This window comes from Anopheles merus, chromosome 2L (genome assembly GCF_017562075.2).
Source record: "Anopheles merus strain MAF chromosome 2L, AmerM5.1, whole genome shotgun sequence".
In the NCBI taxonomy this organism is placed as follows: Eukaryota; Metazoa; Arthropoda; class Insecta; order Diptera; family Culicidae; genus Anopheles; species Anopheles merus.
In genome coordinates this window covers 44,287,635-44,314,088 of record NC_054083.1, presented here as the reverse complement: position 1 = coordinate 44,314,088, position 26,454 = coordinate 44,287,635, and the positions used below count along the sequence as shown (strand labels likewise).

At 47.5% G+C, this 26,454-nt stretch overlaps 1 protein-coding gene across 3 annotated transcripts in view; it reads left to right on the top strand.

Annotated features, from left to right (window-relative positions):
* Positions 1 to 26,454, top strand: part of LOC121591738 (serine/threonine-protein kinase NLK) — a 77,919-nt gene that overhangs the window by 32,567 nt on the left and 18,898 nt on the right. For all 3 annotated transcript variants that reach the window (XM_041912615.1, XM_041912612.1, XM_041912613.1), the window contains exon 2: positions 22,771 to 22,900. In XM_041912615.1, the coding sequence (XP_041768549.1) occupies positions 22,771 to 22,900 (130 nt within the window). The remainder of the gene's footprint in view (positions 1 to 22,770; positions 22,901 to 26,454) is intronic.

Here is a 26,454-nt window from a genome sequence, read left to right as displayed (position 1 = left end):
AGGTTCATCAGGGTGGGTCAGGTTTCTCAGAACTAGGGCGCGTCCCAGGGTTCTCTGGCACGGGAGACGTATCCGATGGAACGTGCAGGTAACAGCAGCAAAACGGGAGAAAGGTGATGAACGAACCAAGTCGCCTAAGCCCGCATACATGCGCGATTGTTCTGAATAAGGGTCAATGGGAAGCGAAGAGGACTCGGGATGCAGAAAATTAGGGCGTTATAGTTGGTCCTTCGTGTATGTGTGTGTGTGTGTGTGTGTGTGTATGTGTTTTTCTGTAAGAGAGAACCACACATACAAGTTGGAGGAGAATTATTAACGGAGTGTAAGGAATCCCTACGGCGCAGCGAGAATGCTTTTGATGCAACCGACTCTTTGGTGGGCGCTGGCATGAAGAAAAAAACTAGACCCGGATAATGTGTGTCTACCGTCCTTTTGAGTAGCTTCTTGAACCGGTGTCTCAGTGTTCGGAACTGCTCGTTGCCTATCCAGGAGTCTCGCAAATCCTGCCTCCTGGATGTGTGTGTGTGTGGTGTAATGCACTTTGATAGTTGTTCAGGTTTGTAGCAACTCGTTGGGAGAGGGAAGTTGTGCTCAAAAGATGGGATTAAAAGGTGCATCACCTTCTCGGAACAGCTATTACAGGTCCTCCTTCCCGCAACACGTGTTGTGTACGTGTTTGAAGCTTCAAAACCAACCAGAAGCATCAAACGGAAATAGTTGTAGACACATTTTCAATTGGGCGCTGGAATGTTGTGAGGCGGGTGTTTAGTGTTGTGTTATGCATTCAAATTATTCGTACGATTTCCTGCAATTCCTTTGGTTGGTTCTTTACATTCCTAGAAGATGGTGAATTGGGTTGGACTTAAAGCTCGTCTCTCATTTCTGAAGTATTTTGAAGAATTCTTCAATCTGTTTTTGAGCAAGCGCTCGAACAACCAATCGAACGGAATGCAAATGTGTGAATGAATTATGGCTGGTGGTCAGTTTGGATTGCTGTGGGTCGTTGCACCGCTTGCAACGGTGTGGGTGAATGTACTCATGTTATTATTGCAATGTCTTCTGCTCCATTCCTCAGGCTCCTCCTCCAGAATCGAATGAAGCTCATCCATTAATCCAATACAACACTGTGGTTCTTAATTTTTCACTTCATTTCCATGCCCCAATGCAATCCCATCAACGACCCTCCTTAAAGTCATTAAGGCGCACTGAAGTTCTGGTTCTGAGAGCAGCAGCGCCTCTCCAACGTCTCGAGTAGAGAAAATCATTAACTTGTTACGCACACCGCGCACCACCGACGACGACACAACCAGAAGAACCACGTCACGTCTCATGGAGCGAAGCATTACCCATCGTGGCCGCTCTTCCATCACACCGTTCTTTCCAATTTCATTTCTGGTGAACATTTCTGGCAAGATGCTCCAAGTTCTTGCAGGACTGACGAAGAGTAGAACATACGGAGAAACACAATCCCTTGCTGGATGATCTCTCTCGTCGCTGTGGTGGGGTTGGGAGACTTGACTTGAAATGAAGACTTTACTGGAAAGTCTTGACAGTGCTCCCGCAAGAACAAACGGCACATAGACACCTCCGGGGGACCGTTCATCGCACCCGAGACAACAGTGTTCGGCCGACCGGAAGAATCCATCTTTCTTCCAGTGACCGACGTCATCGCCAACACCACATCAAAATCATCATCATCATCATCTCTTTCTCGTGGTTAGGTTCTGGGGCTGGGTATTGTTTCGGTCGTCCAATTTGTGTGTGCCGGGTTGTTGTCGTTGTTGTGGGGCGCATTGGTGGTGGGGCTGATAGAAAAAGACCGACACATCGGCCACCCTTCAACCAGGCGCTCTGTCTCGCGCGGCAGACACCGCCGCTGCCGTTTGTTGTTTCACTACACCAGCTGTAAAGCAGCAAAGTGTGCGGGAATGAGACGCTCCACTCGCTACGAGCGAGTAATCAAGTAATTGCCCTCTTGGCACATTGGCCCTGGTCAATGTTTTCCGTTCGGCAGGGAAGGAGCACAACACACACTGCCAAAGAAGCTAACGACGTGCCGTGGCGGCATCACAGCGCAGGAAGACACACTGCCGACTGAAGCAGCAGAGGGGCTTGAGAGAGCGCCTCCCACTGGACGATTGGATCTACACCACCCAGTACACAGATGGCAGGAAATTCAATGCGAAAGTTTCAAAACCGATTCACAAACCAGATGAGCCTCCAGAGCCCAGCCCATGGTGTGGTTCCCATGGTGCAAATTGCTGCAAATGGTGGAGAACATATTGCTTTCCATATATGGGAGGGACGCGCAGACAACGCCTCTGGTTGGTGCTGGTGTGGTATGAATATTGTCCTAGGTCAATGACCCTCGCCGGGTGGTGGTCAAACTATGGAGGAAGATGACGACTTCCCCCCAACAAAACGGTGACGCACGGATCCTTCCGTGTATTCTTCACGTTTGTGCTGTGGAAAATGGGAAGCATTGAACGCTGGAAAACGCTGGCAGATATGAAACTAATTATGCTGCCGGTTTTGGTTGAGGGTGGTTGTCGAGCAGGAAGCGATTTGGGCAGGATACGCTCTTTACCGTCGGTTGCGGTTGGGGTTTAAATGCAAATTATCTGTTTGCATGAAATTCAAATATCGATACAGGGTTGCACAATGGGTTGGATGTTAGAATTCGAAAGATATGATGAGAATGGAGAAGCAGCGTGTGCGTTAATTTGCATGTATTATGCTACTATTATGTTCGGATTTGATTCTCAGCATAAGCAAGTTCGTCTTTAATAGGCAGTTTTGTTAGAGAACGTCGGATTGACTCCGTAGCATGGTGGTAAGCAACCGAACTGCAAATCCGCCCGTCTGGAGTTCTAATCTCAAACCACGAAATCATGATTTATGACGCTGTAACCTTAATTAAAATGAAATTATTGGATTTTGAAACATTATCTTGATCTAGCGCGCTCAATATCTTCATATTTGAGACTGCTGTAGAGAATTCTTTCGGCCTCTCCCTCCTCTTAAACCAACTGGGTGAAACGCTCTTTGCCGTGGCTGGTGCTGCAATACGTGCGGTGTTACGACAGCAGACGGCCGGGGTAGAATTGAAGGCTAACATCGAAGCGGCAAAAAAACGAGGTCACTGTGCAAAAGTATATGCACTTTTTGCTGCTATTGCGTAGCCTGCCCGAACAGCCCGACCTCGCCGTCACCGTCTGGCAGAGAGCGAGCAGCGCCGTACCACCCAAAACCCACCGATAGTTGTGTCTTCAGCGATGCCCCGGCAACAAAACGCGAACCTCCTTCTTGTGCGCGCGCGATCGAAGGTTCCGGCAATGAATGGCTAAAAACTCGCCCAGTTGTTCGCAGCAGAGAGCAGCATAAAGCAAAATGTTCAACTCCTATCGCGCACCCCTCCCCGCACAGTCTGGCACAGTTTGATGCAACATTATTGTGTGTACCCGTCTGCTTGTGGCCCCGCTTTACTGCCTTGACATTTTTGCCGCCACTGCCGCTGTTTCGAATTTGCCGCCTCTGCCGCCACCTCTCAAGTGGGGGAGGACGGGTGTCTCGTTACTCAATTTCATCACGGTTTGCCTTTTCCGAATGGTGGGCCTCCGTTAGGTTGCGATCGACTGAGGGGAGGTATCTGTTCAAGGAGAGAGAGGGCGAGTTTGGTTTGAAGATTGTAAGAAGTGTGAGGCAGGTTAAGATGGGTAATAGATAAGAAGCGACGGGGGCGATGTTAACTGCACACCCAATGGCCGAGGGCGGAAATGACCGCTTTATCTGTTTGACCATTATTTATAATTTATTTCCTTCGTTTTCTTCTCGTTGCAGGTGAGTTCAACTTTCGCTTTTGATCGAGAATGTGCGGCGAGGTCCTTGCTGGTGCTACGGTCCTGGGTCCTGAGGCTGTGTGTGTCTGATGTCTAGGTTTAGAAGCTTACTAGGGTTTAAACGCAGGCCTGGTAATGTATTTCGGTCAATATTGAGCATCATAACGTTTGATGGGCTCGTTTGAATGATTTTAAATTTTCTGTTATCAGCTCCAAATTTCCGCTCCCCAATTACGACGGCAACTTACAGCTTCAAACTGATGTTTCTACAATGAGAATTACAATTAACGATTACATTAACGAACACTTAAATGGTCGTGCAACCAGATCAGTGACATTAATTCTAGTTTAGTTTGCACACTACACCACACGACCATTTCCTTGCCTTTCCACCGTTAACGCAAACAAAAATTAAGATGAAATTGTTTGATAACAGTGTGGAGATGGCATGGATGGAACAGATGATAAAGCTTGCTTCGTATGTTGTGTGTTGTTCATGAAGCGGAGACAACCCTGCACGGTCACGGCGTGTAATGTTTCGTTAATTAAAAGACCAGCCCCATATCCATAATGGTGCCTTCTCGTGCTTCTCGAAGCACGGCTGACTGGCTATTGCCTTTCGTTTCGATAAACGGTGCGCGCGTGTGCACATTGATGGCACTTAAAATCCCTCCAAATGGGTGTTGAAAATTTGCTTTTATGATTATCGTGTGTTTTTAGCCGAGAAAGACAACAACAGAGCAAGCGAGCGAGCGAGTGGAGCATCTTGATGGAGTTTTCCGTGTTTTTTGTGTTCATTCTTTTTGGAGCAACAAGATAGCAAAGGAGATGCGGCGCGCAGGGCTCGAAAGAAGTGGCTCAGCAAGGGTAACTCCTCACCCGACAGGTGCAATGTTGTGCTGCTTGACGATTGTTATACGCACATCCCTTTTTCCCCCTCCGCAGTAATTTGGCAGTGGTGGTCGGTGCGACAAAAGAGCTATCGAAGGAGGCTGTCCTTTGTACCTTAACTCCTTTTCTCGGAAGATAATATCCAAACCCGCGCCGAGGGTCGAACGATTTTTGGTTTTACAGCCGGTCGGTCGGGATCCCCTCGAGGGGTCGGTTTGTGCCAAAAACCAGTTCAAGATTGCCTCGGCCACTTGTGCTGCTGCTGCTGCCGGCACTGTGCATACACGTTCGCAGAAACACCTGGAAGTATCTGCTGCTGTCTTCGCCGGCCGAGCGTTTTTGGAAGCAATTTTGGCGCGTGCTTTTCCGGAGATGGTGCGGCAATGGCTGCGGCAACGACAACTATGGGAAAGATTAAGGGGCGGCTGTGAGACCAAATCGGTCTGTTCCATTCGATTGTGAATGGGTTCGTTTATGTTGCTGTATCGTTTTTTCTTGTTTTAGTGTGATGGCAGTTTTTTTTTGTGCTCCTTTCGGTCTTGGTTCCGTTTCGCTATCCTCCACACAAAGTGTAAAAGGTGCAGCAGATGTGCCAAGAAGCAGAGCACCTGCCCCGATGTGTCTGTCTGCTGCTGTTGGTTTTACGGTTTTTCGTTTGGGGGATTTGTTTTTTTTTCTTACTGTAATCTTGATTGACCTCACATGTACGTCTGGAGGACAGCGCAGCTTTACCAGCTGTGTTGGGCCAGTTGTTGCTACTTCATTTGTCATCAGGTTGTGAAACAAGTGAGGATACAGAAAAGAAAGGCTGTTCGTGTTATCTTCACAGCGTAAAGTAATGCTTTTTTATTTGTAAAGAGTACAAATATTACAGTTTTAATGCATTTAAATCGATTTTAATGAATTAACAACACAGGGGATTCATTTCTGTCAAGAAAGAAGTAAGGATATTGAACCATATGAGAACTAAAACAACAGATTTGATCCCAAAATACAATGAGCAACTGAAATTATTCGTATAAATCCAGCGAAGCACGGCATAACAAGCTTGAGATTTCAGCTATTGGATTCAGAAAACATCAGAAATTTTAGTATTCAATCCGCGAATCGTTACAACCAAAATACGTTGTTGTAGTCACTATTTATTTAACTTTTACACATGTAGACAGGTTCCACTGGTGTGTTACAGTGACCATAATCCAGCAAGTGCAGTTTTCGATCAATATTCCTGCCCAGCTTCCCAGAATAAAGCATACTAAACATTGCTCACTCACCCGAAATCATTCCGGCTGTTCGATACGATTCATAATTACAAATCGATTCACTTCCCTTCCCAGGGGGATATGATGTTCCAAGTCATAAAACCAAATGCCGAGCGATTTGCTTCCCAACAAAATTCCTCCCCCGTCGCAACAGCGCAACCCCTCTCCCACCTGGTATAATGTAATGTGCTCGCTAAACGGTCGGGGTTCGGTGTGTTTGGTGGAAAATTCGCACAATTTTCCTCGCCGTTTCGCGTTTCGGTTGAAATTACATCAATCAGGACGCGGGCGAACGACGAGTACGCCTTCTCGGGAAGGAACGTTCCACAGTAGCAGCAGCTCCGTGGCTGGATTTTCGAGATAAACACCGTGCGCTCCAATAAGCCGTAGTGTGTGTGTGTGTTTGTGTTTGTGTGGTGGGCAACCACCCAGTCGGTGCGAAAAGGTTTGCCTGGATTCCGCCATTCCCGGGAACAAATTTATAACCACCAGATCCCCGTACCATTCGCCGCCAATGCTTCCTTTTACCGCCGCCGTAATCCTTCTCGCGAAAAAGCGGCTTCATCGCACGCCAGGACATTTAGCCGCTCGTTGGCTGCCGGGATTTTCTCGTCCTTTTTTCTCCCTCACTCTCTCTCTCGCTCCTGTTGCTGCAGATGCGCTCGCGGTGGAGCAGGGTTTCGGAAGGTTATAACATAAATTTAGCTGCCGGTTTGGCGCCACGGGCACGTACCGTATTATGGTGCTTTGCGTTGCTTCGCGTGCGCACACACACACACACACACACAGCATAATTTGAAAATATCGTGCAAATGAGTGCAGAAAGAAGCGGCATCTCTCGGACGTTCGATTGAATACGTTTGTGTGCTCTTTGCGCCAGGCGGCGGCCTCCTCTCCCAGTGCTGGGTGTTTATTTTACGCTTCCCATTTTCGTTACCTTGCCAATTTGCAATCAGAAGCGCGCCAAATCGTACGCCGGAATGGGGCAGATGTTTTTTTTTCAGCAGCAGGGCAGAGATCATCAAGAAAAGGTGTGGTCGGTCAGGAGTTTGCTGTCGAAATCATGTGTCCGTTTAAACACAGTTTGGTCGAGATAAAGGGATATGCAATTAATGAGCAAACTGTGTTTGATATGGAATGTTTTATTTATTTAGGTTAAATTGCTCATAATGTGATGAATCTTTCCTTGTTCAATGACACTGGAAATTGCATTAGTTTTATCGAATTTAGGAATGCATACGATAAACGGGTGTGTTTTACACAGAAACTCGATTAATCCGCATTTGTAACTTGTTGTTACACGCTTTGCGTATGAGTTCCAACTGTTTGGATTGGAGTTTACTGCACCAATCATCATCTTCCTTCCAATTAATAGCTAGCTACCTACAGTGATACTCTCTCCGTGGTGTCATCGGGAAGTTCATTCCAGCCACCCAGTACTGTTGGATATATTCCCAAACTGCCCTTACAGTGCATCTTTTATACCTCATTTTTGTCTGTATGTTTGGTTACCTGTATCCTCAATTTCAACGTTGATTCGATAAACCAGAGTCAGAAGAGCGATAGCAGGTATGGTGTCTGTGCCGGTGTGTAACTCTAACGAAGCACCGGTGCCATATCGTACTCGTCGTCGTCGTCGTCCTGTCGACTGTGACACGTTCGCTCGACGAGTCGAGAAAATGTGATTATAAACTTTGCTAACTAATTCACAAACAGTCAACACACACACACACACTCTGGGTTGCAATTCTGATTAGTTGGTGACTCGCTCCGTCCGGTTTCACCGGGTGCTTCCGGTACTGCTCCGCGTGAGGGGACAAGTGCGATGCCCTTGCAGTTGAAAATTCATTGCTACTTTTGAACTTTGGCCATCGTACGCCCCGAAAATCTGCTGGTTGTGACTTCGCCGTGGTGCTTTAGTGCATCCGGTTTGTTCAGTTGAATGTGGTGCATCCTCGTGGCGACAGTGGGATATCCTCCAGGAGGATATATACAAAGGGGAAGCAACAAAAACTGTGCTTGTTGGACGTTTGAATCCTTATTCTTTGTTTCCAATCCTTATTTTCATCTCTCCCTCTCTGCGTGTATGCATGCGACCAGTTCGGCGGTTATTGACCCCCTGGACGATGTCTGAGGTGGTCGGCGAGTTGAGATTTGGATTTACGTCCGAACCTCGCTGCAAGCTGATGCACAAAAACAAAGAAAACGAATGCCCGAAATTGTGGTGCAACCTGCTGCTACTGCTGCTGCTGCTGCATGATGACAGAAGCAGACCAAACGGGTGTGCTGGGGCGTTTTGCGTTGGTCAGAGCACGACAGAGACACATCGTTGGATATACTTTGAGCCTAACGATTTAACCTGTGAACTCGATGGAGCGCGGGGAGTACACACGGAGTCTTCGTAGGGCTTAACCACGTAGGGGAGAAGAGAACAGAAAAAATCCCCAAACCAAACAAAAAGACAGCTGTTCTTGGTGTTGCAAACTGAACTCCAGAGCAAATGAGACATGAAGAAAGACGTGGAAGAATCGAGTGTTGTGTTTTTCATCCTTAGAATGGATCAATGTTTGAAGTTGCCAGAACTCTCCCCTGGTCATCAGCACCTCCGGAAGAGAATTTGCATTTTGAAATCATTAAAAATGGTGCTCCAGTTTTCCGACTACTGTACCAGAGGCACTTCAAAAGTGTTGAAACACATGTGTTATTGCGTTTTTATTAGCCAGTTTTGCAGGTGCTCTGTACGTGTAGCAGTGCTTGCCAGATGAGTCCGAATTAATCCGACCCAAATTTTCTTCGTTATTCAACTGCCTCTCTAATGGCAGCATTTGGAGGCTTGACCAAAGGCCGATCTTCCAATCGCAAACCACTGCCCACGGTGCTCCAACTCGAAAAGCTCATAAATATGTATCCGCAGCGATTTACGGAGCATATTTCGTTCGCTCGCAGTAGAACGTGAGCCTTCAGGGGCATGCTGGAGCGAAGTTGTGTTGTTCTTCTTCTTCTTGTGACTGAGTGAGGCTCTAAAGCCTCGGTGCTAAAATAAAAGTGACGAGGTTATTGACAGTGGTAGTAGTAGAACCCGCCTCAAAACTTTAGAACCACACGATGAGCCGCTCTCCCGTTCTTGAGGATTGAGGTTCTTTTTTCTCATAACCTCCGTCCAGGGCTCAGCGTGTTTGGTCTGGTGGGCATTGGAGCCGAACAGTATTACTGTGCACACAGAGCGCTTCCTGGGCTTCTTGTTGTCTTTCCTTCCAACGGCCAACATAAACACACACAAACACATTACCCTTCTTCTATCGAGCACTGCTCGGTTCTCGTTACGATGGCCGCGCTGCTGTTTGGAAGTTCGAAGAACTCCAAGAAGGCACCACTCGTTGGTTGTAAAAACCTTGTTGCCCAGTCCAACTGGCGGCGGGGAGACCTGTGGATCCGGTGTTGGTTGTTGGAGGGTCGCAAATTGTTGCAGGCACCATTTGGTTATTATTATTATCCTTTGTGCCGGATTTTTGTAGTTGCTCTCTTGCTTTTCATCTTCTTTTTTTTTTGCTGTGCAACTGTGGTGGTGCAACTGTTACGGTTGTGGTTTTGGATATGAACGAAGCTTGGAAAATAATAGTCTGTAAAAGTTGTACGTGTGCGAGACGGGAGCCTACTCACTACTTGCGGCAGAGTACAAACAGCGCCTTGTTTCCTTGGAAAAAATGGTAATAATGATGATCCTTTTTCCATTATTTTTTGTTCAGGATTTTCACAAGCACTCACAGGCACACAGCTGTTGTTAAAATATTATGAAACATTTGCGCCTCTGTTGTTCTTCGGAGGTTATTATTGTTTTGCTTTTGGTTTTGATTTCTTTCTACAAACTATGAGGCTTTTTTGTTTTAATTTATTTCATTAAAAAAGCTGTTAAAAACATCAAAACTGCTCGAGAAAATCACGTCAAAAAGCACAACAGCGTGTGGCCTTGATGTTGATGGTGGAAATTGAGATTCCTTGCGTGGCGCTCAAGGGCGAGGAAAATCGATTACCGCATCTTCTGAAAATGTAGAACTCGTCATATACAACCACACACAATCCAATCTTCCCTTTGGGTCTCGCAAAATGGCAAGCAATCTCTACTCTTCTGCGCCTCACCCTATCTTATGGAAAATGCAGCAAATGTTGCCTCTAAATTTTCCCCCACACTCACCGCTGCTGCATACACACGGCGATGCAAAACAGTTGTCAATCGCGGTGCTCTCCACTCGGCAAAGCTTCTCTTAGCTTTGCCTCGTTCGCTTGTCGCCTGGCCGCATCTCAGCAATTGTAAGCGCGACGAACTGCGAAAAGCGGGTTAGCCGAAATCCTTCCCTCTACGGGTGGAATTTCAATTTTGGCAAGAAAATGCGGAAAACATGCGGGATCAACCTCTCCGTGTTCGCGCTACAATCTCCGGCAAACGGGGGGGAAATTGTCATTTTGCTTGTGTGGTTTTTGCGGGTCTTTTCACTCCATGGGAGGAGAGATGTTTATGGCAAGGCGTTCTTACCTTCCCCACAGCTGTCGTCTGTGTCAGCGGTGATAGTGAAAAGCTAACGTAGGTAGATTGTTGCTGCTGTTAAACGATAGAATAGGAGAACTGTTCTTGTGTGTATTGTTAGTTGTTGTACATCCGTTTGTTGAAGATGCAATGTACAGGGCGAGCAACAGCTTTTTCAAGAATGCTCTTTTTCCAGGTACCAAGAACCAGCGTTTGAAAGCGTTTAAAATTAACATTAGAAAACATATGTCTGAAGTGCAATTTTTACACATACTGTATAGTTAGGATACCTTCGTTTATCTCTTCCAGAGGAGCTGTGTGTGTGTCATCAAGGTTCATCTGTTCATTGACACCTCTAACCGCAGAATCCGCAAAAAAACCCATTACCTAAAACCGCGTCAGCTGGAATACGAAGCATATACATTGAACAAAGCGTTGGGGATCTCTCCATTTAAACACACACACTTCTTTCCATCTCCGCCGTATGCTCTTTGTGCTCTGCTTCTTCGTGGCATTTTTGCAAACATTTCGTTCGCGTAACAAATGCAAAAAAAGCAACCCTCCTCGTGGTGATTTAAAACACGTGGAGCATCACGCTGACTACATAGTTGTCCGGATCCCGGAGATCACCCCTTCTCTTTATTGGCGTTGTATCGACCAAGAAGTAGATGTGCAAAAAATGGATTGAAAAAAAAACAACCCAATAAAACGAAGCAGCAGATTTGAGCGATCGCAAAGTGCGAAGAAAGAGGCGCCGCGCGCGTGTAAGCATCGATAGTGAAAATGTGTATGCACATACTTACTGGTGAGAGGAGGCAGTTGGTAAGAAGGGTTCCATACGCACGATGCAAATCAGCGATCTGCGCCCATACCCCATTCCCTTTTACATACACACCTCACATGGCCAATATGTGTGTCTACTATCGATGGTTTCGAAGGGAAATAAACTGTGCGTAATGCTGTTTGGAATGTTGACTGGGTGTGTGGTGTATTGTTTGCTCGTCTTTAAGGGGGTTTCATCGTTCAGTGCAACCAAGATGAACTGCCTTTTTTTCTTAACACACTTCTCCTGATGATGATCTTTGAGAAGTGAAGATGAAGGCAAAAAGAGGAGAGAGTAAGAAGAAGTGAAAGCTCTTCATCTTAAGAGCCATCGTACTACTGATTCTGATTCCTCCTGTCCGATAAAATTATGCTATCAGCACACTTTCCATTACAATGTTGAGCAGGATGAATGCTTACAGTTGCTATTGAATCGACAGCAGTTTTCCGAGTTAAAGCCAAAAGGTAAGAAAAGTGATCCCAAGTAACTTTTCCTTTCCCACTGACTCCATCACTTGCAAAAATCAATATCGCCCGCACGATCGCTGCAAAATCGAACGGCGCTCTTGCAGCACTCATTCCGGCAGAATAATTGAATATGAAATTTTAATTAAAAATGCATCATCGTTTCTGCAAACCGTACTGTGTACTCTCTCCAATATTGTAAAAGCACCACCAAGCCGCCGTGCCTAGCTGATGTTCCTTGCAATGGCGCTTCCGCTTGGAAGCGGAAAGGAAATTGACTGAACGCTGCAAAATAGAACGCCCTTTCCCCGAATCGGAGTGCAGCTGGCGGCTCTCCCATGTAAACAGTGTGTTCCATTTTCCCACCGGCCGGTCGGGAAAGCCCCGGAAAAGGTTCGTGCTGCCATCACGCCCAGGAATGCGGCCCATAAGTCTGTCATCGGGGTCTGGGGAAAAGTGCATCTTGTTGTACAGGCGTTCGAGGGTTTTTTTGGGGGAAAAGGCGATGATTTAAATCGCTTGAATTCAATCTATTTTGGTTCACGCCAAGCGAAGATGTTTTACTTTTTGGAACAGTTAAAACAAAAAAAAATCAATATGATGAATGCATTTTCCTGAGGTGAAAATTAATGCCCCACAACTTGTCCCGCTGTGCACAACAGTGTGTGTGTGTGTGAGTGTGTGTAAACAAATGTTAAACACCTTTTTTTCTTTCCTGCTACAGACCGCTTTTCGTGTATGATCGACCGATGTGCCGCATAATGATGACCAAAACCGGGGTGTGGGTGTGTAGGGGGTGTGAATAAATTATTTGTTACCTAAAATGTGTCTACTTTGAAGTGATGGTGCTTGTGTGTATTTAAAGATAGAACTTTAGTGCTCTTGACTAGCTCGCTCTGTCTCGCTCGCTAGACGCGACGTGAAGGCGAACAGCACACGGTGACGTGTCGAAAGATAATTAACATCGAGTGAAAATTAATTACTCGAATCACTCGTCTTGTCAGATTTTCCATTTTCTTTCGCGCTGTAAAACCCGCCCTTCCGCTCTTCTGTCGCCCGACTCGATGTTGGTATAAAACCTGCGGCCAAGAACCGAGCAGCAGCAGCAGCAACACCACGGTGTTACAATTAAGCACTTTTCCGCTCTCGGACGGAATGGGGCCGATGGAAACAAAACTGATCCTCAAAAGTGGAGGGAACACCAAGGCGGTAGTTTGCACAAAAATCGACTCGTCGACTCGCTTTGAAATTTACACCGATTTGCAATTCAAATTGAGTGAGGAAAGCTTGCTTTTCCAACCACACACACACACACACACACACACACACACACACACAACACACACACACACACACACACACACACACACACACACACACACACACACACACACACACACACACACACACACACACACACACAGCACAGACGCACACGCACACACACACACACACACACACACACACAGACACACACACACACACACACACACACACACACACGCACACACACACACGCACACACACCACACAGACACACCGTCTGTGTCTGTCGGCGTTGGAGGTGAAGTGTTTCCTTCGTCTCGGAGTTTTTATTTTTCTTCTACCAAAGCGGTGGACTGCGACGGTTTTCCACGAACGGTTAATCCTTGCAATCCTGACGCTGTGCGAGTTTGGTCCTTTCCATTTTCTGTGTTTCTCTGTGTGTCTCTGTGTGTTCCGGGCACAAGCCGCAAAGTTTTTGACCACTTTGATGACAAAGTTTCCCATCCCCCCAAGTGGAAAGCGATAAAATTTCCCTAATTCATTGTAGACGAGAACCGGTTGGTGGTGTTGTCGTCGTCGTCGTCGCCGTGGCTTCGGTGGGCTTTTTCCGGAGCGAAATTGATTACCAGCCTGGCAGGCGACACTCGAGGTTTCACACGCATCTTGAAATGGAAATAAAGGAACAGAGAAAGGTGAATTTCCACCAAGAAGACAGGCGTTTTATGCGCGTTTAGAGGCTTCCAAGGGACAAAACATAATTTCCCCCCCGTTGCAGATTATCACAGAAAGCGCACAGCTTTGGCAAAACAATCTGACCTTCGGTCAGAGCTAATCCAATTGTCCCCCGGAGTACGTGTGTGTCGGTTTGGTGAGGTTGTCTTTTTCCTACATCTTTCCGCTTGTGTTGCAATGGGTACACGATTAGTTTATTAGAGAAGCGCCGAAGTGCCATCTCGATTGGAAGCCCATTATTACTGCTTAGTGTGTATCCATTCTGCTCCTCGGAACACACTCACGAACCTCTAAGGATAATAAAATTAACACAGCCACGCACAGAATGCTCGCTCTGCCTTTATACACAATCCTCACGACCGTTTGCTCGCTTGTGGTTTGATATGGCTTGACCTTGGTACTATTGCGCGCCCGTGCCCTGCTGGCAGAGTCATTTCCAACGCTCCGAACGCTTTCTGATGAAAGCAAGCAAAATTGCTTCGCCTACACGCTTACGGAATAGCGACAACGACGACGACGACGACAACGTCTTTGTGTGCTGCCTCGATGTCCATAAGAAATCCATTCCGCAGCCGCAGACGCTGCTGAGCAAGGGTGAAGCAAACCCGTGGAAATTACTTCTTCAAGGAAATCATTCGGTCTAGGTTTCTTTGCGACTTCCACAGCGGGGCCGGAGGACGTGATGAAAGCTAAGGACGCACCGGGGCAGGGAATAAAATGGTTTCTGGTGACGCAATTTCGCAGCTCCACTCATTCGGATGCTATTCTTTGCCTGCCAGTTGTTTCCTAGGAAGGAGTGAGAGTGGCCCTACAGAGGAGAGGCCAAGAGATTAAAGATTAAGATAGGAAATAGGTGTGGTGTGGAAATCATACCATTGGAGGTTTAGGTTTGGTCTTGTGTGCAGAAAAAAAGTCCCGCTAGAACCGTCATTTTGTCTCCGGTTGATTGGCAAAAGTGGCGCGTTAAAGACTCACCCTTATCGGTTTCATAAAGATCATTTCTTCAAGATTGGCAGCAGCAGCAGCAACAACATAATTGGAAGAAAGAGCTCCAACCTCCAGGCAGTGCAGCTATATTTAAAGACAATGTATTCGCCCGTTGGCGCCCTGCATACGAACTCGAATTGGTTGGCATTGAGCTGGCGCTTTTGTCTGCCGCGTGGCGGGTCCCTCTGCTTCGTGTCCGTGACCCTCACACGCAATTACCCCCATAGTGGGGATTGTTGGTGTAATAAAGTGTCACACGATATCGAGCGAATCAGCGTGCGCGTATAATACGCGTCGTCTTGGCTGGCTTTGTTTGGTGAGTTTCGGGATTGCAATCATATGCAACGAAGAAGGAAGAAGAGAGTGCTCCCCGGACGCGTGCGCCCCGTCATTGTGGTGATGCTTTGTTTGAGGGCATGGTGGAGCGTAGGTCTCGTCATTATGTCGTCATCGGTGATACGATGGTTTTGTGGTACGTGAACTTGGGCATTAGCTCCAATGTGTGGGAAAGTGTGAGAGCTGCTGTCTTCCCGGGCAGCCAAGTCCATTTCCGTGCGCGGGTGACAATGACAAAGGTCCTTCCTATGGCCCCCAGCAGCAGCAGCAGCTGTAGTAGCAGCGTTGGTCGTCTGATCCTAGCACATTCCAGGTTCTGGAATGGGTTTCGCCGAATTTGCTGCTACTCTAAGCGCTTCATTGTAATTTTGATGGAAGTAATTTCCCCGGCAAGAAATGTCCTGAAGGACATGCACAACAAAGATGGGATGGTCGTATTCACACACATACACGAAGGATGGCCTTGAACCGCCAGTTGCCAAGAGCACACGGGCGGGGTCCCTACGTGGGTTGAGTGGTTGGAATTTCCGGCAAATCTGAGGACAGAGAACTTATCCTGAGCAGCGAGAGAGCGTACCTGAGCGATTTCAGGAAATTCGGGAGGTCGGTTGCAGCTCTCTGTTCTGGAGGCAAAAGTGTGCGGTCTGTTTGTCCCTGCTTTGGAAGGTTGGGACAGCGTTGTATCCCGAAAATATGCAACGTTTGGTTGATGTTTTCGTTTGATTTTGGAATTTTAATTAAAGTTCCCCGTACGGAGTTTAAAGAACGTGTTGGTAGTAGTCTTCCTACTGAAAACGCTACGCGGAAGGATTCGAAGCGAAAGGAAAAACAAGTCCACCTCTCCCTTTTCTGCCTAGATTCGTTATTCGCTAAACAGTCACGAGGGAGGGAGCAGCACACTAAACATAAGTGACATAATTCATGTCGGAAAACCCATAAATATCTTGCCCATACGTTCGAATGCTTCCCCAACTCCACCAACTTCAAAAGGCACAACACACCCCCGGGAGCACATCCACGCGTAACGAGACGCAATAAATTTTCGGTTTTAAAACTTTTGGCCTCTCGAAGCAGAATTTGAAGTGCAAGCGGCGGGCCCGTCCGTTTAAAGACCATTTTGATAACCGGGCGGCAGTGGTCGAACCCGGGCCGGGTCGGATTGGGTCTGCACAATCAACAACCACCGGCTGACGGTCGAACGGACCAATTTCCCGATAAAACCGATGTCTTACGGTATAACGTTTTTTTTTTGTTCTATTCACCCGTTGGCTGTTTTTACGAATTGACAGGGCCGTTGGGGTAGAAAAAGAACCCCAGTTCGTCCGATTTCTTCCACTTTTCCGCTACTGGAGTGTGTTCCAATCCTTCACGCGGTGTTCACACATCGTCTAATGCCGCCTTTTGTTACCAAAACCCCCCTCTCCTAGTCGTCCCTTGGCCGCGTGTTGCGCTGTTTATGAAAGCTGTCGAAAGCTTATTTATGGGGCCGTTTTGCTAATGGTTTCGATTGAGTGTGTGTGTGTGTGCCGCTGTGCTGAGTTGGTTGCTCCCCGAGCGGGCGGGTGCGCTTTCGAGCATAATTATCGGAACACACCCAAATGCTTTGCAAACAGCGACGGTTGAAACCCTTTTCTTATGGCGCGCGCGCGCGTTTAAATCAGCGACACAGCTGTTGGTTTGTGCCGCCGCACAGAGAGTACTTGGTGGCAAATCGATTACCGCTTCGCCTAAAAAGCTTGGCCCAACTTTATCGTTCATCTTGTGGAAAAAAGTGTCTAATATATATACATGGAAGAAAGGCGCCCGCGCGCGCACGTTTCGATGAAGGTTAAAGAATGGCAAACTTCCGATTCCTTTTTGCTTGCCATGAATGCTTAATTTCTATTTTCGACCATGTTGTGTAGCGATCAGGGGAGGGTATAGATGAAGGACCACCCTCATCTCCAGTGCCCTCCTACGACCCTACGGTGTAGTTTGATTGGGGGTGACTGGGGGTTCTTTTTCTTTTCATTCCGGCATTGGCGGACCTTCCGTTCCGTACTAGTTTCGCTCTCTCAGCAAGCCGTGATTCTATTTTCGTTATCAACGTCAATCCGGCTGAACCGGATGGGGCATAAAACATCCTTAGCCATTTCGGGGAGGGGGGAGGTGGTATAGCCTCACGCCACTAGCCAGAGAAAAAGGACCAGAAAACGACCATAACGTCGTCCGGCCTCCGGTCGGAAATGCCATTGCACGCGATTTTCGTTAATGTAAGGAATTTTGTTTTAATATTAAACCACCGGCGCTTCTCGTTAGCGCCGGTGTTCTTTTCGGGCCGTTGTGTAGGTGTTCGTTGAAGAAGCTCGTTGTCGGACGCATTGACGTCAGCGAGACCTCGGGAATGTTTGAAAATGGTTTGTATGGCTGGGAGGGTCAGACACCTTTTTGCCTCGAGATTGACTAAATTAGAACCTTTGTTTTATCTAATGACATTACCAATTAAATGGCATTAATGTTCAGTGAGGGTTCGACTCCATTTTTGGGTCGTCTGATGCTGCCCCAGTTTTTCCTGCGCTCCAATAATGATGAACTCGTGTCTCTTTCTTTCTCCCGTGTCTGAAGATTCGATTGGAGGTGTTTTTCGGTAAGCGAACCGGACTAGAAACCGTGGGCCGCGTGCCCTAATTCTGGCGAACATAAATCAACCTGGTGCAGCCAAAACAAGAAGAATCAGGTTTCGCACTAAACAATCTTAAAAGCTGATTGTTTACTAGCCCAGCGTCTAGCTTGGTCTTGGCTGGTCTGGTGTTGTTGTTTGCTTTTTTCTCCTTCTCGAGAGTTATTCCTAACAGAGCACAGCTCATCTGACCATTCTTTAGAAATTCCCTAGCCCCAAAAACCATAAACAATCGGCAGACTGGTCGGAAGTACGCGGCCAACCACCAACAAGAACCCGTTTCGAAACGGCTGTTTCGCCGGAAACAAATCATTCCCGAGGTTCTCTCTAGCACACCGTGATCCGTTTAGCGATGTGATAGCCAAAATCTTGAAAAGACATGACTTTGTTTTACATTCCTTTTTCTCCCCTATGCGGCTTCTTTCTTGTCTCAGCGTTCAGAAGCACCAGACTCCGAAAACCAGAAGGATGGTGGTGGTGGTGGTTGTTTGATCGCGAGCGTCTCTTACTCAATGTGGTGTGACACATTGTTGTCGTGGGTTTGAGGTTATTTGATTTCGTCTAGATCTCGGCTTGCCTTTTTTGTTGCGACGGTTACATTCGGCATTAGAAGACGGCAAATTGCGCTGAGCGCGATTGCATTTCACGCGGACGGCAAACGCCCTCCGCGCTTTCTGGTGACGTATGTCGCTTTTGGCCAGACGCGACTCATCCGTGGGGGAAAGTTCAATCACCCAACACAATGATTTGTTTTACGCTTTGCTGTGCGACCGTGTTTTAATCGTAACTTACTCTGGTGGTGGTGGTTGGCTTCAGTTCTGAGAGTGATTTAGGTTGTTTTTTGGGGACAGGAATTTCGGAGGGAGAGCAGGCGGCGTACGCTTCAATGGCGAACTTGATTTGTTTTTGATAGCTCCCGTCTGTCCCGTCTGTCATCTCTCTGGAATGCTTAATATGCCGATCAATTTGCAAATAAATGAATGATTTTAATTTAAATACTTTAGTGGTCTGAAGGCGAAAAGTCGTAAAATTTAGCGTCTGAATGTGTTGAGGGAGTATCGTGCTACGCTACGAGATGGTCAATGGTTTAATGGATAGAGAGGCGGACAATTACAGGACTGGACGTGGATCGATTCTCCATTTTGAGAGGATTTTATTTCGAATGTTTCAAGACTCATCAGATACAAAAACAACTCAAATCAACTTAAATACAATTTCCTCTTCACTTTGATTTAAACCTCACATTGTTTAACCAAGTTTAACCAATCAACACTTTGCACTTCTTCCCTGTTATTGTTGCTCTTCAGTTTTATTCCCACTTGTGAAAGCATTCCACAGCAGACCAGGAACAAAGACGAAAACCTCCAAACAGAGTCAGAATAAATTCCCCCAGTGTTTAAAGTGCAAGTGCAACGCCTGTGCATTGGGAAGTCGAACCAAGCTTCCTTACCGAGGTGGAAATTGCGGTGCTCTTTTGGTATGAAAAACACACCACTCCGCCATCAGAGGAACGGCGTGGCGTGAATGTGTTTTATCTTTCCACCAGACGCCATCCCGGCGTGGCTGCTGAAGTCGGCGAAGAGGAGGAACACACTATTCTCACCAAAAAGAGTGGCGCACCGCACCGCAGACGCGCCCAGCACCAGTTGCGCTGCGCTTAGTTTATTTTATTCCGATGCAGCAGCCAACTTCTCTCTCCCTCTCTCTCTTTCCTCTTTGTCTCCGGAGTCTGTAGATGCGGCAGAGTCTGCTGCTGATGCAGCGAAGTCCGGGACACGATGAAATGGAAGGTTCGGTCCAGACCGTTTCTCAACAGGATCAGCTTTCGAGTGTAGACCGCCAAATGACAAAGGCAGCGCACAGAATGACCGTTGAGAGTGGGATGGGAGGGGGGGGGGATTGCTCAGAGCGAACCAAAGTCGGCAGCTCATAACTTTTAACGTCCCCTCGTTAACGGGCAGACAAGTACGATTACGCGCCGCGATGCTAACTGCATAGGAAAATAACAAATTCCAATTCCCCGTGAAAGAGGCCACAGTGTGAGTACGGGTGAACCGAGAAGTACGATCGCAAGGAAATTTCCATAACACACCCATGGTTAACCGACATGGTTATGGTCCTCCCTCCGGGCTTGTGCGCTGGGTCTCCGCAAACGGGCGGAAAAATTATGCTTTCTTAATCGATTTTAATTGCTGAGAATTACGTCCATAAAGTGTGGCTTACTTCGAAGTGTTATCCGTTCCTATCGTAGGTATGCATGATGTACAGACGTAAAGACAAATTTACTGACAATGCATGAACACGACATCACACATTTCAGTTTGTCTTTTTATGACGTCCGTTCGCTAATCAAATAGAAGCGTTTTAATTGCAACGAAACAACCTTTCCGCTTCTCAGAACCATCCATGGGTTTTTTTGTGTGGAATTTTTCCACCAATGTCACGTACAGTGGAACCACCCTGATCCTCTCGCAAACACGCAGTTTGTTGTGTACTATTTTTATATCCCTCCCCTTATAATACCCCGAAAAACCCGAGTCCTTTAGCCATGGGTTCTGTCAGTCGGATTAATTATTTTGTTACACGAAACTGTTGTAACTCACCCTGCCACATCCATATGTGTGTGTGTAGGTATGGGTACACCCTTTGGCATTTGCATGACACGCTATCAGTTCGTTTGGTTTGTGCGTACATGTGGAAAGAAAAGGTATATTTGGCGCACGGCAGATCAAAATAGTTAACCTTTTCCGGGATGTATCGATGATGGCGATAATCGGGAAGGCTTAGAAGCGACCGTGCGGTACCAGTGTGGCCAAACAAATGACGTTGACATAGGCCTGGTCTATCGCCGCTATAACATACCGTAAGTTGCGTCAAACCCATGTTTTCGGCATCGATTAGTCTGCAAACGCAAACGCTAAGCTAATCGTTCAGCAACAATAGCGTGACGTGGTGATGATGTGTGTGATGATGATGGCGATGGTTTGCAGTGTGATAAGCGAGGTTCGGTTTCTCTGGGGCTTTATTCTTTCAACGGTCTCGCACCACGGAAAGAGCATCCCTCTCTTGTGGATCATCGTGTCTGTTCCGTCGGTACGAACACGCTTCCGACATGGGCATGCACACACAGACACACACCGGTTGACGTCTGTCTATCAGCGAAGGATCCGGCTTTTCCGGACGCGTAGAGAATTGCTCGCGCTCGTTCGTCATGGTCGCCCCGGTTCTGTTAAGAGACTAATTTCTAAGTATTTCAAATTACCAGCCACGAAAAAGACCTGCACGTTAGGTTCTAACAGCGCAAAAAGGGAAAGCGTTGTTTGGTGCGTACAACGAGCAAAACGAATGGAGGAGCAGCACACGGCAGTTGGGCAACATGAACGCTTTCTCGCCTACACAGGATGACTATGCATAGGAAAATTAAAGGTGTAAATGAAATTAGAGACTATGGTCGGCTCTTCAAGGTGATGGCAGAACCCACACCTTCTTTCCGCCGGACGGTTCAGGCTGTCAGGCAATATCCTTGTTGCTTCATGGTTAGGTCTTCGGAGCCCGCTTGCTGCCTCAACAACGGCAAGCAGGCAACTACTCCTAGAGGGGTCTCTGTGTGTCATGTGTGAGTCAGTATGTATGTTCTAATATTCTCAGCAAATGGGCCATGTTCCGCGTAACGTGCATGTTCTTCTTCCCATACTCAAACCCGTACCCCGGGGAGAGAGAATGTGTCACGCGGCTTTTGTTGGGTGCGGATGGCGCCTAAAGCTGCATTGGTGGCGTGAATACGGTGGCCTTCCCTTTCTCTGTTGAAACGTTCGCTGCTGAACGTCAATCCGAGCCCAAGGGAATTCACCCGCCCGACGGCGTCAGCGTGCCCGATGGCATCAAGCGCAACACGACTGATGTGTGTGCATCAAGATTTGAATTGAATTAAAATGTGCCTCTTCCCGGGAGGCGGATGGCGTGGAGTGCCACTCAGTGGCAATGACTTACTTTACAGCGAGTTTAGCGGGGAAGCCTGGGAAAACACTCTTTAAATCATATCAATCTCATTGGTAGCTTTTGTAACTCGCTTAGGAATTAGGAAATGTAAGGGAAGAATTTGGTTTTTTTTTTGGAGTTCACTTCAACTCCAGAAATTCCAGCAGTTCCAGCTGGCCACCAAAGGATGGCTTCTTAAAACAGCGTAACGCTAAATCTTGATTGACCTCCCTCTTCGGGTGTGCTCCCGGGGACAATTGACAAGATTCCCAATTAAGAGATGCAGTGACGTCGGCAGGTCCGAACGGATGACATTTGAATTAATTCCGACCCGTGCGGCGTTGCACGCGGACGGACTTGTACGTGGACACAATCACTTTTGAATGCACCTTCGGCGAGTGAAGCTGATGATTTCTCGTATCGATTGCACTTGTCTTGTCGGGCAAGGTTTCGCTCGGAATTCAATACCGCTGCTGCTCACCCAATTCCTCCGCCGTCAGGTTTAGTGTGTCGTGCAGGAATGTTGAGAGGCGCTCATGACTGAAGGTGTCGATTGACCCAGAGGTTCGTCGTGGAATGGTAATGTGGTTGAACTGGTGCTCGCACGAACCAGTGAAGCATTGTGGGTAGGCACGTTAATAGCAATTAGGAAATACGAATGCAGTTGGAAAAGCTTTGGGAAATGCATTCTGACGCTGGCAGGGTTTAGAAAACGATGGAGCTAGGAGCTGCTGGAATAATTCTTCCTTTCATTACGCTATGCATCTTATAAGCTCTGCTCTGTCCTTAAATTTAGGCAAAAAATAAACAAAACTTTATGTATCCAGCGGCCAGTGTCGGAACACGAGTAAAGAGAAAAAAAAGACACCGTTTGCTCCAGCGCGCGTGTACTCGCTTTGTTCTAATTAATCATCCGCCCTCATTGCGTGGGCGCTGCTCCATCCAACCCCCAACCCAACAGTCCACACATTTATCCATTTTTCTTCTTCTTCTTCCTTTTCTCGTTCGCAGGGCTGTCACCGATCCGCGTGATGGACGCCGGGTCGCACTCAAGAAGCTGCCCAACGTTTTCCAGTCGCTCGTGTCCTCGAAGCGTGTGTTCCGCGAGCTGAAGATGCTGTGCTTCTTCAAGCACGAAAATGTAAGTACTACGCCTTGCTGGCAAACCCGCCACCCACCACGGTGGGAACGGTGGAAGGTCCATTGCTTCCATGTGCCAAGGAGAGTCCTTCCTTTAACGAGAAAACCCCGAAGAAACAGCGAAAGAGCGGCCTGCACAGCGTCGTCTCGGTGGAAGAAGTTTTTAATTAGAAAGTGTTGTCGCTTCGGCCTGCTAACGTTTCGCAAGTGATACTACTACTCCTGTTAACCTTCGCCCGTCGTGGCTGTGTGTGTGCGCGCGCGTTTCGAGGAGTTTCCTTGGGTAGTTAGAAGCTAGTCTTTTCGCCACGGCACGTGTTGTTTTTCCTCGCTCGGATAACATGTGTGTTTTAGCGTGCCTGGAAAGCAAGGGAAAAAAATGGAGGCGCCAGCGTGCGCCAATATTACAAGCCGAGGCATGGGAAAACATAAACCTTGACCGGGGTTTGGAGGAAAAACAGAACAACACCCGGGGAAAAAGATGCAGTAGGAGCGCTTCTTCTGCACACGATGGCAGTGATTGGCGTTGCGCGCCGGCCCGGGCAAACGTTGATGAAAATTTATTGGCCGCTGTTTTGGGTTCGATTGAAGTAAAGGCTGCTGGGCAGCAGAAGAGCCACAGACAGATTGGACAGAAGAACATTTCTCCCGCTATTAGCGCAACAATATTGCGTGCACTTTCCTCAACAGCAATGGAATTTCCTCCGCGTTGTTGGTGTGTCTGAAATCGAAAATCCAATCCAATCCGGCCGCCGCAACGATTGATTGATGAAGTTTGGAAAAGTGCATCTGGCTGTGGCGGCTGCTGCCGATGGCAACACTTTATCGTGCCCTGGATGGTTCGCTGCACTGCACCAGACCCCAACAGACCCCTCAAGGGAGTCGTTTTGCTCGCTCCAAACCTCTTCTGTGAACTCGTAGCATTTTCCTAGGTTTTCCGGTAGCACGGACCGGCAGGGGAAGTTCGGTGGTCAAAGGGAGCGGCAAAGAGGACAAAACGAATCAAATACAAATCACGAACTAGGTTAATGGATGTGTCGGAAAAACATGAGGGCGAATACGAAAGCCTTCCTTCCCGCTCGTCACAACCCCCTCAACTCGCAGCTGGCAAGATGCGCTTGGCGTCTGAAAATAGACTGCAATCGATTAGGTTCTTATATGCCTTCCTGGGTTGTATTAGGGTATGAGAGGGAGCGCTCCAAGCTCCTCGCTAGATTGATCCCGTTGGAGAAAATGTAATCGTGTTCCGTGTGCAAGGGAAGCGTTAGGAGAGCAATTGGATTTTGTAATATCCTTTGCCTACCGCGTGGAAGAATTTGCTATCAGCCCACTACAAGTATCTCCTCACTTTTGTGTCTCTTTTAGCTTAAGCCTTTCCTTGGGACACAAAACTATGTTCGGCGGATGTAAATTAACCCCTTCGCACGCACTTGCCACACAAACATTATGATAAAAGTGTGGAGTAACACTCTGGCAGGAAATGAGTCAATCCACGTGTGTACGTGTTGCTGGAAGCATTTTCCACCACATTGCGTAGTTCTTGGGACAGAGGACCATCCCACTACACTTCGTTGCCGCATTCTGAGCAGCAGCGAGGCCTAATGGCTTCAGTAATTACCGCGCGGCCGCGCAACATTAACGCCTACACAAATGAAGCAATGAAGAAAAGTGTCCCCGAACCGCGCAGAGTGTGGGGCGTCGTTAAGTTATTAACTATCGATTTCGATCCACACTTGCCCCACACACACACACAAAGCTTTTGATTATTGATTGAAGTGAAACGAACCCTTCCCCACTTCTTTCTGGATGACATTAGGCGACAGTTTGCATACGTCTCGCTGTGTCTCATTTTAAACCTTCCCCCATCGTGGCGTCGTCCGGGGACGTGTGTAACATGTGTCAAATGCAAAGAACGCCGCGCTCGCTCCTCCATCTTTTATGAGGCAAAACTTTACTATGTGTGTCCTCTGCGCGGTCCTTTCGGCTGTGCTATTTTTGTTCCAGCACCGCCAATGTGTGACAGTCCCGGGAAGTCGATTCGGGGGGGACAAGATCAGCTGTGTCTAGGTTTTTATGATGCATTTTTCTCTGCCCCCGTGCCTCGTGGGTGGGAAAAATCTCACCCCATCTCACCACTCGGGGCAGTGCAATTTTCGTAAATGGAAGCCATTTAAATGTTACGTTTCGGGTGGGATCGATCCAAAGTTCCGAAGTGAAGATTAACGTCACCTGTGGGTGGTGTGTGTGATAAAGAAAGGACAAATGAATGCATTTTTTCAATCTCCTACCGCCAATGAAGCCGGACATAAGGGTGCGCGTGAGCAAGGCATTTAAAGGCGAGCGGGGGATGTTGGCTCCCTGAAGAATGACGCACGTACGGCCACTTAAGACCACCTATCATGTCTCTTAGCCGGAAAGGGGACATGCTTTTTTGGATATCTTGCTGTGTAGGAAGGAGAAAAGCGTTCCATTTCTTTTAACGGGAGCAAATCACAGAAGTCATGTTTTTAGAATTAAAAGTATCACCACGATACGATTGTGAGTTAATCACTTTAACGAACACGTCACGAAGCGCTTTCGTGTGCTTCTTCTAGCGTTGTCGACTATGCATATGCGACACAAAAGGGAAGCTTTTCGGTCATCATGTTCTTGCCGCTGCAACTCAACACAAGAATTAAGGAAATGGAAACGCCTTTTTTGCAAACACATCCATCCACTATATTAATTGCAAAACACGCTGTGGCCGCTGCCATTGGTGTCTTGCACGGTTGGCATAGTGTGTAGCCCGTTCTTTGCATGCTCTATCATACGGAGAAGTCAGGGTTGGGTGCCGGTGTGTGTGAACCGTGCAAAATGAAACGACACGGCGCTTGTTGTTCGTACGGCTCAAGAGTCAAATACGCGCTGGCAATTTTATGATTTTTCGCCTGTGCTTTATCATTCATCTCTACCACCACGCACACCTTGTGTGCTCTCTAGAGAGTGAGGAAGAGAGAGAGAGAGAGAGAGAGAGAGAGAGAGAGAGAGAGCGAGAGAAGAAGTAGAAAAACAAACGATTGCCTAATAAACCTTCCGAGCTCGCGATATAAATCATAACGCCATTTCCGGAGGGCAGAGGGCGAATAATGTTTTAGCTAGTTTCTCATCCCCTTCCAGACCTCCCCCGCTCCTTGTTGCGTTAAACGATTGCATAAATGCATGTATGCATGCGCGCAAGCGGGTGCTGTTTCGGTGTCCCCTACCCCCTTCGGAAAGCCCCTCCCCCCCTGTGGCGTGGACAGATGTGGTGAATAGAAGCGAACTCGGTACTTCCATTGTTTGCCGCCGCTACTATTCGCTACTATTGGTTTTCCCCATTTTCTTCCCCATGCTTTGGGAGTGCACAGATTGTAGTGCAGTTTGGCGAAGTGCAGTTTAGGGTCGGTGTGTGTGTGTGTGAGCAACACTTTTTTGTTTTTCTGCATATGCAAAATCTTTTTTTATGTTTTGCCGTGGCGTGTAGAATCAACAAAAGAAATACAGTAAAAAAAACACACACACAACACTAAACGGACT